General features: G+C 39.5%; 2 protein-coding genes across 12 annotated transcripts in view; one reads left to right on the top strand and one right to left on the bottom strand.

The window, feature by feature from the left end:
* The window catches only part of ARHGAP6 (Rho GTPase activating protein 6), a 552,843-nt gene that overhangs the window by 406,617 nt on the left and 131,738 nt on the right, over positions 1-14,488 (top strand). The gene's annotated exons all lie outside the window — the stretch shown is intronic.
* Positions 3,683-9,280, bottom strand: AMELX (amelogenin X-linked; the record flags this gene model as incomplete). Of its 3 annotated transcripts, none has more annotated exons than XM_079911663.1 (4): positions 3,683-4,078; positions 4,881-4,929; positions 6,295-6,342; positions 9,227-9,280. In XM_079911663.1, 4 exons carry the CDS (start codon positions 9,278-9,280, stop codon positions 3,765-3,767), a joined length of 465 nt encoding a protein of 154 aa, XP_079767789.1. In that variant the 3' UTR covers positions 3,683-3,764. The 3 variants fall into 3 exon arrangements, with proteins under 3 accessions (XP_079767789.1, XP_079767787.1, XP_079767788.1); XM_079911661.1 differs by having other exon boundaries at positions 3,683-4,142; positions 4,885-4,929; XM_079911662.1 differs by lacking the exon at positions 6,295-6,342 and having other exon boundaries at positions 3,683-4,142; positions 4,885-4,929.

The following is a 14,488-nucleotide window of genomic DNA, read 5'->3' as shown; positions in this document are numbered from 1 at the left end:
CTCCTGAGTTTGTGGAAGGCCCGATGCTCGGATTAATTCCAGCACAGCCGACAAGGAAGGAGTGGTGAGGAAAGGTGTTGCACACCTAGCTAACGATGTCTGCCACATTTGCCAGGGCATTTTGACTATACTTCTGTCATAGTGTTAATAGTATTAGGCCTTCTCTTATCATTATCTGTGCGCTTATTTTATCTCTTTGGTAGATTCTAGATTCCTTAAGGATGGGGACTTACCATTTTTATCAGGACATGGAATAGTGCTTTGCCCTGAAAGGTGATGAATAAATATTGACTAAATTGATTAGAATTGGCCTATGCCAATTGATTAAAAGCTTTCCTGCTTATTTATTGACTCTGAATTCTTTAAAATCAAGTTATTTGTTTGAATATCAACACCCTCCCAGTAAAGTTATGTTTATTCATTCCAGAAAATGATTAAGGGGCCTTAATCATAAAGGTATTAGAATAAAGTTACTGTGGGTACTGTGTAATATAAACCCTAAAAAGACTGTTTACAATTCTGTTTGGGTGTAGGAGGAGAAAAGGATTCAAATATAAACATAAGTGGGAAAGAAAACTTGTATTGAGTCCATTTTATGCATCTGTTAACATTTTGAAGACTGTACAGTAGAATTTATCATCTTAAAGATGACGAAGTGAAAGCAATGACTTGTATTAAAATCACTGTGATTCTCTATTTAAAGCTCCATTTCATAGAAGTTTTCTTAGGAAAACTACCTCAATAATTTACAATTCAGTACCTCATTATACGTACCACATAATTTCATCAAAAAATCACTTTCAGTAGAATGAGATAGATCACAAGACCAGAGTTTGGTTACTAATGTGGTGTAGTGTAAAGCCAGTGTTCCAAGTTTTAATTTGTTTTGTAATAGAAATACTTCTCAAAATCTTATCTTTTTTAATGTAAAGAATTCTTCGTGTAAACTTCCCTTCTTTTGGTTCAGGTTCAGTGACTATACGTGTTCATAATTTTTCACGTTATCAACTATTACAACTACAGTATAAACTTCTGTTTTTTAAAAGATTTGAGATGGTGTAATTTTAATTTTCTCCACAAAGAAATATAGTCCTCATTTGCATGCAGAATGGTCAACTTGTAGGTGTAAATGAGCAGCTCCTGTCTTATTCAAGAAGAGCCATTTATTACATCTTCTTTCAAGCGACATGAAATTTTAAGTTTAATTCAACACAAAGACATGAATGGTCTTTCAAACATTTTATTGTTTGCTAAAGGTACTTTTCAGTTACAGAATTTGCTAAGTGATGGTAGGAACAAATCGTTCCTTGTGTTCTTGTGTCATTCTGAAAGCAACTGGAATACCTGTTCTCATTTTCTGATCTTTCAATCCTGGGGAAAAAAAAAGCAAAAAGAGCAAGTAAAACAATTGACAAATATTCCTAGTGAGTATCAGGTACAGTCACACATACGGCTTCAGTTTTGCCAAAACAATATTACAGCCATTGAAACTGAACTCTATAATTTTCAAACTTTCTTTGTTATCTCATTGTCTTTAGATACGAGGTGTCCAAGATGGAGGCCCCTGCCTTCAGAACACTTAAAACTATTATTCAATAATAAAATAACAGTTGCTGCCTTTTGTTGAGTACTTCCTGCATGCCTGGCGCTGAACTCATCACTTTATTTTATTTTCCATAAGACAACTCTAAGAAGCTATCACTATTTATATTCTAATTTTATTTTATTATTCTTTTCAACATCTTTATTGGCGTATAATTGCTTTACAATGGCGTGTTAGTTTCTGCTTTATAACAAAGTGAATCAGTTATACATATACATATATCCCCATGTCTCCTCCCTCTTGCGGCTCCCTCCCTCCCACCCTCCCTATCCCATCCCTCTAGGTGGACACAGAGCACCGAGCTGATCTCTCACAGCCGCATAGGCTGCTTCCCACTAGCTATCTATTTTACGTTTGGTAGTGTATATATGTCCATGCCACTCTCTCACTTCGTCCCAGCTTACCCTTCCCCCTCCCCGTGTCCTCAAGTCCATTCTCTAAGTCTGCGTCTTTTTTCCTGTCCTGCCCCTGGTTCTTCAGAACCTTTATTTTTTTTTTAGATTCCATATATATGTGTTAGCATACGATATTTGTTTTTCTCTTTCTGACTTACTTCACTCTGTATGACAGACTCTAGGTCCATCCACCTCACTACAAATACCTCAATTTCATTTCTTTTTATGGCTGAGTAATATTCCATTGTGTATATGTGCCACATCTTCTTTATCCATTCATCTGTCGATGGACACTTAGGTTGCTTCCATGTCCTGGCTATTGTAAATAGTGCTGCAATGAACATTGTGGTACATGTCTCTTTTTGAATTATGGTTTTCTCAGGGAATATGCCCAGTAGTGGGATTGCTGGGTCGTATGGTAGTTCTATTTTTAGTTTTTTAAGGAACCTCCATGCTGTTCTCCATAGTGGCTGTGTCAATTTACATTCCCACCAACAGTGCAAGAGGGTTCCCTTTTCTCCACACCCTCTCCAGCATTTATTGTTATACTCTAATTTTACATGGGAATTTTAAAGAGTTCAAACTACCTACCCGAAGTCACCTTTCCATAAATAGCTCTGGCAATGTTTATAAAGTTCATGGCCTTAACTATTAATAAAGAGATAAATAAATGCATTTTCTGTACAAACAGGGAACATGTGCCTTAGAGTAGAATAATCCACTATTGGCACCAGCTTATTTGGGATACAGTCAATTTTCAAATATGCTCTGTATTCTCCACAAATATGCCCATAATTTTGAAGCCATATATAACATATAATTTTATTGGAAAACTATGGTATCTGTTCTTAGACAGAGGCTTGAAAATTATCTGATTTAGTTGCTTTCTCTCATTTTAAAGAAGGGAGAACACCCATAAATTTGAAGTGACTTGTGCAATACCATCTCCTCTTTGGGTGCAAAGCCGGAACAGGAGCCCAGATATCCTGGCTTCCCATCCGGGTCATTTCTCCCTCACTCCTCACTTTCTCAGTAGAAGATCATCGATAGCATTTATAACTTGGAATTACATTTGAATTCATACATGCAGTAGAATTATATAATCTCATATACACACAAGTAAGGATTTATATATACGGATAAGGGTCACTTATTTTATTGACTATTTCCCACTCATTTGCAAGAGCTTTCTGTAATGAAAGGATATTTTGTGCTTAATTGTGAAGACTTCTTGCTAAAAGCTTAATCTGTAGAATCCAAGCACTGAAAAAGGAATCTAGCAATGTGTCTAGTTTAGCCTCCTCCAGGTTGGATTAAAAACCACTTCAGACAAGTAATTTTCTTTTAGGTTCTTAAAGAGATTTCCCACCTACCCGTTCAAATATTTGCATCCCCTCACTGTCAAAAATTACCCTTTTTAAAAATCTTCAGTGCAATTCTAGCCTACTCTTGATGGTCAAACCTCTGAAAGATAAGGAGAACTAATATTCCCTTATAGTGTTGTCCTTAAAATTAACAGGTTTCAATAATATATATTCTGGTAGGAATTCAAAGTAATTATGGAATTTAAACCCACCGTGAAAGCTACGGTCTTAATTACTAAGCCATGTAGATAAACGCATTTATAATAGAAACTTACAGTACAGGCTTGGACTCACAGAATCATCAGACTGTTGCTACTGAAACTCCAGGCCTTGGATTGTGTGGGAATTGAGAACTCTGGGGGCTAGTCTCGCTTTACCGTTTTCGTAGGTGTTGCAGCGACTTCAGGGTGTACTCACCACTTCCTCCCGCTTGGTCTTGTCTGTTGCGGGCCAAGCCTCCAGAGGCAGGTCAGGAAGCATGGGGGGCAGGGGCTGCATGGGGAACATCGGAGGCAGAGGCGGCTGGGGCAGCAGGGGCGGGTGAGGCTGTGGCTGGACGGGCTGCTGGGCGGGCACAGGAAGGTGTGGCTGGTGGGGTTGGCTTGGAGTCATGGAGTGCTGGCCAGGAATTGGCATCATGGTTTGCTGGGGGCCCACGGGCTGCTGGGCTGGCACCATGGGGAAGTGGTGATGAGGCTGCAGGGCAGCCTGCTGGGCTACCACGGGAATGATTTGGTGACGCAGCCAGCCACCCATGGGTTCGTAACCGTAGGACGGGTACTGGTGAGAAACAAAGAATCAGGTTTACCATCAGCTCCATTGACATCTGTCACCTACAAATTGTCACTTGCCATCTGCTTCTACAAGGATTAAATTATGAGCCACTGCAGCTTCTGACCTTCAACACCCCCTGCAAGAAGTTCAGGGTGGAGACCAGGAATGAGCCACTCTGTGCTCTGGGAAAAACTGGCAGAACAGGTTTTCAGATGGTTAGCTCTTTTCAGGAGACGATTTTATGAGCCCAGTTCTTCAATCTCCTCACATCTAGAAAAGCACTGAAATCCTTCATGTCTGCTCCCCATGACTTGCAGCAACCTTCTGCAAAAACTGTGCTCGAGTGCATGTACTCCTCTTCACCAAAATCACATATATACTGACCTTCCCCACTACTTCTTCGGAGCAGTTTCTCAGAGCCCTTTGAAATGTGTCTCCCGGGCTATAGTTCTCACCTTGTCCCAAATAAAAATTAACTCACAACACTCATGTTCTGCATTTTTTTTTCAGTCAGCACTTCCAGCTGGAGAAGTAGCAGTGTTTTCTTGGTCATTGTGACAATATTAACACTTATTCATGTTTCCCTGTGCAAGAATTTCTAACTGTGTACATAGATATGACAGTTTACAAACTAGATTTCCCATTAGTGTCTATATGTGGCATAGATATGTTACCTCACTTAAAAGGGAATTGAAATGCATGCTTGATATTTTAAGGGAATAAAGAACAACAAAAATAATCTACGTACCGGGTGTCTTATTACGTTCTGGTACCACTTCAGAGGGGTAAGCACCTTAGGAGAAAGAGACATTAGAATACATTTGTTTTGATTTAGTGACGTGAAACATACACTCACTGATGCAGTCCCGTCAATGCGGACAACCTGAAAATATGCTCTATGGAGGAAAGAATAAGGTAAACGTTTGTCGGGTGCTCCCTGTGTGTGAGGCTCTACCTTACATCCATGACACACATTTTTCATGTTTTCCCACATACTCTGAGGCAAGTATCTTCACCCTCACTTTCACAGACAAGGTCACGGAGAGTTAAAGAGGTACATGAGCTCGACAGAGGTTACAAAAGTAGTAAGTCTGTTTAATTCCCCGGCCCCTGCTGTTCTTTGCAAGAGTAAAACAAAATGGAAAATTAATGTCATATAACATTAATTATATACTGTTTTGATTTGATGTCACAATGAAACAGATAAAGGAGGCAGAAACACTGTCCCTCATCCTAGAAACACAGGTTTTCAGGTCAAATATGTCAACCTTCTAAGGTTTAACAGAAAATCTTGCCTCAAATATTTTTTTGACACTTTCCCTCACTTTGTGTGAGTAAACAAACTCATGGATTGTCATTTGAACGTATGAAAGAAGGAAGAGTTTCCTTCCTTTCTAAACATTATGTATTCAGTTCACGTCAGGCCCGGGGACTCCTTCGTGTACAACATTTGATATCAATACAACGAACAATTCTTAACCTTGTTCAAGTTATACTTAACAAAGCACCTTCTATATTGCTGAATTACTTTGCTCCCCAAATAACATTTTGAAGTGTGGGTATTATTCTTATTTCCCTTTTCCAGATGAGGAAACTAAAGTTCCAGAGAGAGAAAATGATTTGCCCAAGGTCACATGCTTAGTATGGGGTTGAGGAGAGCCTCACACCCGATTTCTAGAAATCTCATGCTTTCCATTGCTCTACAGAATGTCTCACAGACCGCTCATATTTCAGTAAAGACAAATGAAGGAGATGCATAGAGTATGAACATCTTAGAAGCAGGAGTTTTGCAGCTGGAAAGGATCTTAAATAACGTCTTACCTGATTCCCCATGTTTTACAGGCTGGGGTAGAACAAAGGTGTTCAGCCACAGTTCATTTCTGCCCTACTATGCAGTCCCCCTGAGTGGTAGTTCATGATGGATAAATTTTATAGCCATGTAAGAGGAGAAACTGAGTCAGAGAGGCCAGGTAGGAGTGTTCTAGGGCAATGCAGGCTTGAGGTGACCCATCAGGGCTTAAACCAGGAAGCTGGTAGTGAGAACTGAAAAAGTGGGACTGAGAAACATCTTGAATGAAGAATCAACACACTACGGTTTACAGAGCCCAGGGCATTGTTAACTCAAACAATGGTCAAAATTAGTAAAGAGAAAAATTACCTCATAGCTGAAGTTGATATAACCAGGGTGCCCAGGATGAGGTGGTAGCTTTTATAGGGAGGGGGAAAGGAGAAGAAAAAGAATGAGGGAGAGGGAGAGAAAGAAGGAGAGAGAGAGGGGGAGAGAGAGAGAGAGAGAGAGAGAGAGGAAGAGATTAAGTCAATATGCAATTTTCACATTAAGACAGACTGAAGCTACTTTTTAAAAATCTATATAGTGCAGAATATATTTGAGGCCTCCTTTTAGTTTGAACATGTGCGCTGTGTAGGAGGGGAGCCCTCTTAGTTTAAAAAGATCCAGAACAGCTAAATGACCTGGGGGCAGAAGCCGGCACACATTTATCCTCCAGTGATCTTCAGACACCCCTCCAGCCATGCTGTCAATGAATCCTGCTCTATCCTACTCTGTCATTTCATTTCTTGATGCAACTGTCGACTAAAAATATATTCACAATCTAAAAGTTGAGAGTTCTGTTGTACTCGGCAGAAATTTTTAGGACTTCAAGCCCAGGAGACAGCATCTCAAGTAACCCTGAGAAAACTGCTCCAAGGAGGCAAGGGGGGAGCCAGGATATATAGAAGTTTTGCAACAAAGGGCAGGTAGTCTGAACGTCGAAAGATTATTGTTAATTAACCAAAACCAGACACCTCAAGTTAAGGAATTTAGCGCTTTTCTATGTATGGGAAGATGCAAGAGTCTGGGCTGGCTGAAAAGCTTCCTTTGATGGGCACCTCAGCTATCTGGGGCCAGTATCCTGTGTTTTCACATCCTGAGTTTCCTCAGGGCTCGCCGCGGGGAGTGGCTGCCGTCTGATGGCTGCTAGATGGCAGGTATTCTTCCCTTCCTGAGTTCCCTCGGGGCTCACCAGCTCGCCGTGGCGGTGGCTGCAATCCCTGAGGACTGTGACATCCTTTGTTTACTGGTATGGCAGGCAATATTCCATTTCTCAACACTCACTCCATGTTGGGAAGAATGATATGTTTCTCTTACACAATTAGAAAATACCAGCAAGAAGAGAATTGTCTCACAAACCTTCCCTTATAGATCAGGAGGTGGATAAGTGCTTAAGTACCAACGAGATTACTCATAATTGGCATGCAAAGTAAATAGCACATCAACAACAACAAAACGACTAAGCGTGAATTATCGATGAATGTGAAAACAAGATGGGTGTGGTAAAGTGGAAACATTATAAGTCCCATGGAAAATGAAAGAGTTGATTTATGAAGTTTTGGCCGATTCTTTTCATTATTCTGTCATCTTTTTATCATTCTGTCAATGTTTCTATGGCAGAAAAATTTTAAAGCTCAAAATGAAGAACAACCTGAATAATTATCTAAACCAGGACTCTCTGTCTTTTCAGAAGTGGAGGCCAAGTGATTGATGCCCGACTTTTGTTGAATTAGCCTAGTTTTTAAACTCAGTTAATTAGCATTACTTTTCTCTTTATCCTCTACCTTTCAAAATTAAAATATTCTGGGTACTATTACCTTATATATATATAATTAATTTAGAATTACACATAATTTGAATTGCTATTGTCATAGACCATTGATTCTTTTATCTCACCCTCTTCTCTTAGATTTGACTTATACTGTATTAGTTTTGTTGCAATAAGCCATTTGTTTAGAAAGGATCTATTCCCAACAGACTTGGAGCACTAGCATATCCAAAATTAATTTTAGTTCACTTTCAGATTTGAATGCTCATTTGTTTAGCTACAAAGTTCTGGTTCAAACATCACTATTCCCTCAGAACTTTGGAGGCTTTGCCTGATTGTCTTTAAATATTTCTCTGCTTAAGCTGAAGCTTGATGTCCATTTGATTCTTTCCTTTAACCCGCATTGTGGAATTCTGGTTGGCCCTGGAGTGTGGGAGAGGGAGAGGAGAGAGATCATCCCCCCCCTCAGGCAGCGAGTTGATTAAGGCTCTGTTCTCTTGAAATGCTCCTATTTCATAAGAGGATTTATTCCTCTCATCTGAATGTGAATTATTTTAGTTTTAGTTAACTGCCTTTCCTCTGTCTTCTTGATAGAAGCCCTCAGAGAATAGGGGTGTTGAACTGAGGAGTGGAAAAGGGACTGGATTTGTAATGCAGGGGCCCTCAGGGGACTAGGAATTGCCACAATGTAGGATTTCAGGAAGGCAGAGCACAGAATCTTGGTCTTACGGGTGAGAGAGGAAGAGAGGAAGTAGATATTCAAGCTTTGCTGGCTTCTGGTTGTATCAACTGCTCTTTAGGCCACCGAAAAGCAGATGGATCCTGCCTTGCCTGCATGTGACCTAACCTCTTCTGTGTCTGTGTTTAGAGAGAATTGGTCAGACTCCCTGGTCCTTGGTACATTTGAATGTAAAATATAGCCATATGTATTGAGCATAGGTTGGATTCCAGACGACCACATGGAAGTCATGTGCTTAACAGGTGCGCCCAAAAGGATGAGGCCTCTCAGAATGGGGAGGTGGGTCAAGAAAGGAATTCCTAACACAAAATCTTACCCTCTGAAGGACAACGGCAGTGGAGTTTGGAGAGCACGAAAATATTTGGATCTTGTGAGAAATTGGGTTTTAGAGAAAACTGACATTTTTGTAATATTCGCCTAAGGCTGATTAAGTACTTTCTCTGGAGGCCTTTCAAGGGTCCCTTCCAAAAGTTTCCTCCATCTAGAGATGGGTGATGTTATTTACAATCTGAGTGTCCCATCAGAATCTCCTGGTCCCACCCCAGCCGTACTGAATCAGAATCTTTGGCATCTGGGAATCCTTTTTTTTTTTTTTTTACAAGTTCTTCATAGTGTTTCTTAAACACAGAGACATTTGAGGATATCTGATCTTGTACTGTTTTACACCCTAACGTTTACCAACTGTGGGGCAGACTTTTACTTCCAAGCTTGTGAAATTGGACATTGACTTCTGAAGGGGGTGTTTTACTCACGGGCATAGAGAAGGCTGCTCCCAGGAGGCAGGCAAACAAAATCCAGGTCCCCATTTCTTGATGGCCCTGAAATATAAGTCAACACCCACTTTTCTTATCTCTTCTCAAGTATGGCCGTAATTAATGCTTCATAAAACCCACATGACGCATATTAGTCTGTTGCTGGTTAAAAGGATAGGACCATTCCTTGTGAGGTTACTTCATTCCTATATGGTTTCCAGTTCTGAACCCATTTTATTGTTTCTGGAATTACAGTGGTAATAAAGATGCTTTTCATTTAGGTTGAGAGCTGAACAAGTTGTAGGAACATAAATGATCTATCAGTACACGACTTTGCATGCCATTTTCCTATACCTATATAGCCTGTAGAGTCATAGAAGCTAAATGTAGCTTATAATTAATGATTAAAAGAATAGAGTTGGCTCTAAAAGTTGAGGAGATCATCAAGGTGCACAGTATCTGATACTTTTAGAACCAGGAGGCACAGAAATGTTTTTTGGTACCGTCCACCTGAGCACTGCTACTGTTAAAAACAAAGGCCAATCATCTGAGGAAATAGAATAAGGAAGGAGTGGAATTTAGTTTCAGGTGTTCTGACCCGTAGGACTTCAGGCAAGACCCTCAGGTGACATATCCCTGAGCTCCAGATGTGGAGCAAAAGATGTGGTTGAAGGGAAGGGAGAGGATGGTGCTAATATTCTGTGATTATTCCATGAATTATGAATGCCTTTTATTTGAAAGATTCCATATTTAGTTAATGACATCTTCCTTTTGTTTGACACTGCACTGTAATTATTCTGCAAATAAGACCCTTGGAACATGAAGCAAAATAAGCCATCCTAAAATACATTGCTTCGTGGTGTAAATTATTGACTAAGTTTGAGAAGTATCAGAAGAAAGGCCTTAAATTTTGCACAGGAAGTGAATATCAAGTGTAATAATGCTGGCTATGAGAAGTCCACTGACATTTTTACCTCCTAAATCTGTTTTTTAAAGTTTGAATTAATGAAGGAAATCATTCAGTTGATGGTTCTATCTGATGGAATTAAATGAGATGTTTTTCCAAGAAATGGATCACAGCCTGTGAAAGATTATTTTTACCTTGATTGATAAGTAATTAAAATAAATATTTTGCTGTGAAATTTGGCCCTGAAAAGTGCTTCGGGATTCTGGACCTAAAATTTAAAGAAATATAGACAAACATTTTGCTCCATTAGAAAGTAATATAATTCATTTAAGTAATCAGAGTCTAATTGGCATCTTTTGAACACGAAATGCAGAAAAAGAATAAGTCTGATAGAAAGGATACCAAATTATGAATAAAATCCACATACCTTTGAATGCGCGTACTCAGATTAAGTTTCTGTCTGAAACTCAGGGATGCTGCTTGATCCTTTAGATTTCTTCCAACTAAGAGCTCATTATATACCATTCATGGCATCTAGAACAGCCAATCAGGTTTCTGAAAGAAAAATGTGTTGAGTGTAACTAAAATTCCCTGCATCATGACTTTTAGAAGCTGGGATCAAATGTAAGGCTGTATGTTGTGATTAGTGCATATAGAGTCTTTCATTATAGGCAATAATAGGTTTAACAGGCAAAAATTTCATCAGGCTGTCTTTAAGTCAGCAAATTAGTTGACTGCACATGCTGATATATTCAAATTTACTGTCAATAAGTGGCTATGTCATTCTCTGTTCCCTGGTTCTAACAAACAACATTGTTCTTTACCAAAAAAATGTTAGATGGTTGAGTTTCTGAAGTGTAATCAAAGTGTAGGGTTCCCTAGCCCTCAGAACAGGGTCAATTGATTCAAATCCCCATTCTGGTAAAATCCGAAAGCTCTTTCCAATAATTCTCTGAGGGATTATAATTTCAGGATCACCACTGCTCTATCTTCTACTTGCATTGAAGGTATTTTCTCATTCCCTGTGATTATTCCTTTATCACCATTCTGGTGTCCACGGAAAGAGCATAAAGTCCCTTCTCCTCGGCCCCATCCTGCAGCCCATCTGCCATCCAAGCACCCATGAACTCAAGGTTATCACAGTAACCAAACTTTTACTCATGATCTGAAAGACAAGGCAAGGAACATACCACATACCGCACCACACACTTAAAACTGCATTGTGATTCCTGCAAACAAATATGTATCACAGGAAGCATTGCCCCGGCTCCCACACCCCACACAGCAGCTCAGCCCCTCTCAGTGTGATGACCCTTCTTAGCCTGCATCCTTCTGGCGCAACCCCACATTCTCTAGTAAGCAAGTCCGAATTCTACTCTCCCTTTTTTTTTCAGAGTCTCCTTACTGTCCCTTTTGCTGTCTTGTCCCCATGTTCTCAGCAGCCTCTCCTTTGCCTGAACAACAAACCAAAGCCCTGCTCTCTCTGAGAGGACCTCCGATCTAGCTATTAAATTCTTTGACACTTCTGCCTTAGTAAAGCGTATGGAGTTTTTATTTTATTCTAAAATATGATCAATTAAAAAGCAAAATTTGTGACCAGTGATAAGAGGTAGCTGATGAGTAGTCTATCACTATTAGGTCAATAGAAGAAATACTCATTACATACCCAGATACTATTGCAGTATAGCCAGAACTTTTCGACTATTTAAGTAATATTTTGAAAGTTTGTTCATGTACCTATATTCTTTTATTGATGCTCCACATTGGCTGAATTAAATTCAAGGAGAAAATATGCATGGAAGGCAATGTAGTATTATTAAGAGCTGGAGATTAGAATTATGTGGGTCCTGAACCCAGCTTCCCCGAGGGCTTAGGGACCATTGACAAGATACTAAGTCTATCTGAGCCTCAGTTTTCTCATCAGTAAAATGAAGGTAATTATAGAACCTACCTAAGAGGATTTGTGTGAAAACTACATGAGAGACATCTCTGGGGGGAATGGAAAATCATCACCTTCCCCAACCCCATCACTTGGCACACGGTTAATGTTTAAAAAATGCTAACAAATAAGATTCTAAGATGATCTCTGAGGATGAGTTAGTAGGGAATGAATAGCCATCGTGAAGAAAGTAAGGTAGACCTTTCAATCAGAGAGAGAGAGAAATTACAAAAAAGAAAGTGGGAGTTTATGACATGCAAAGTGTATGAATGAAAGGGAACATAGAATATGGTCCTAAAATCCAATTGTGTCCATAGTTTGCATTTATTTATGGGTATATTTATTGTATATCAAAGGCAAGAAGGATTGCTTTTGAATGAACTTGCAAAATGGATTTTAGGAGAAATGCTATCCGCTTACTTGGAGGGAGAAGAGGTTGGGAGGTGCGCAGCAAGGAGGTAAGGGAGAGTAGGAGGGAGAGGAAGGAAAATGTAGATCATATTGTATGCTTTTGCAATCCTTTGCCCTATTTTATTTAACTACATATATTGAAGTGCCTGAAAAAATTAAGGACAAGTCGTTGGTGAACTAATAGCGGTGTTGTGGTTTTACAGAATTCTTCTCATTACTTTGCCTTACCTTTCGACAGTGAGAGAGAGTCATATATTTGGCCACAAGGATCAACGAAATGATCCTTTGTTATGGCATTAATTTCTCTGGTCCATTGGATAGTGAGTCATTGCCAGTTCACTATGGGCAGTTGTTCAGTGTGACGGCAAATGCAATAGAAATTTTGGGGTTCTTTCTACTTATTTTCCCCCACTGCGTATCCCGAGTCACAAGGTACTAAAATATGGATCTCTGTGCTTGAAATCTCTTGTAGGTCCCACATACAGAACTTAAAAGTTAGTCAATGTTTTGGGGAAAAAAATTCAATTGAAAATTTTTTCCTATAAGCTATTGTTTCATTTATGAGTAAGTTGACTTCATAAAACAGAATTTACTAGATTGACTACTTATTTTGTTGTGTAGAGGCTATAACATTTCCGAAGTATTTGTGTTCTTGTTTTTCTTACTCTTTGACCTCAAATATTTTCTTTTTTTTTTAGTCAGTATTTTTAAAATGGATCACAAGAATAAAATATTTTCCTCTATGGCAGTCTCTCTGGAATATCTGTGGCAGAATGACCCCAGAATGTGTCTTTATTCACTTACGCATTCATTTCAAATACATATGTTGAATACTTATGAACCTAAGACCGTTTGTGTTACTTAGGAGACAAATACATGCATGGTTTTATTGCTGTTTCTAAAAGCTTTTCTCCAAAATGATGAGTGAAGAAATGCCCTTATGAATTATAGGTTCCCATTCTTGCTTAATGGGAAGAAGGAAGGTCCAAGAAAGGGTCCTAAAAATATTACATTCAGACACCTTCTGGCCCAGAAACAGCTGCTCTAACTCTCTCCTGATTCCTGTAGGATCAAGCAGGGCTGCAAAACATGCAATTCATGTGGAAGGACCTCAGGCTGGGATTTTGGCACAAATCAGGAACCAGATGGTCCCTGCCTGCCAGTGGTCAGAGATGAGGAAAGCATGGGTTAATTCCAGGCAGCTAGAATCTAACCTACTGCTGTAACACCTCCTTGCTGTGTCCCAATCAACTGCTTTTGATAAAGAGAAGCCATGGTAGTCAAGAGCCAAAGCACCCTTGAGCTCTGAGAGGAAGCATATTTTAAATGTCTTCACCTTCTGCAATGCCTGGCCTCAGACAAAAAGTAGGCACTCAACAACAACAGATTTTATACATACAGGAAATTTTTGTGTGGTGCTTTATAATTTTTTAATAAGTTCTTTTGCCCATTTTTTTTGGGTAGTAGTTATTCTTTTTCTTGACTTACAGCTTACAGTAGACTTATTTTACTGTCCTCACATTGCTTATGCTGGCAACTTCTCCCCTTCTAATCTGCTGCTTCTGATTTACAGTGCGCTGGAAAATCACGTGCCCAAACTTGTTAGAAGTATGTGTGGACTGTAAGTAAAGGGATGCTCTAAGCAGAGGTAGCCTGGGAGGCTCACTTTTGAGAAAAGCTCAAAAATTTCCGTCTTGTGGCCTTGGTTTTCGAACGCTGAGAGGATGTTTTGTTTTGTTTGGGGCTTTTCCCCCTTTGCTCAACTTCCTGGTTTTCAGCAGTGGTCGAGATATGTGGGTGATCTTTGAATAAGTGAGGTGATATGAGTTCCAGGAGCCTTTCTTATCATCTCTAGGAGCTCAACTCTTGAATCTTCTTTTAAAGCAGGTCTACGACTATCTAGTGTTCTGGAACAATTTTATGAGTAGGTTTTCTTAAGTAGCTGGAACCAAAGTCAGCTTTTAAATGTTTCTTCTGTAGACATTTGCTTAGAAGAAAATATCAT

This window comes from Stenella coeruleoalba (genome assembly GCF_951394435.1).
Source record: "Stenella coeruleoalba genome assembly, chromosome: X".
Classification (NCBI taxonomy): domain Eukaryota; kingdom Metazoa; phylum Chordata; class Mammalia; order Artiodactyla; family Delphinidae; genus Stenella; species Stenella coeruleoalba.
The sequence above is the reverse complement of the archived record's forward strand: the minus strand, read 5'-3'. Positions and strand labels throughout refer to the sequence as shown.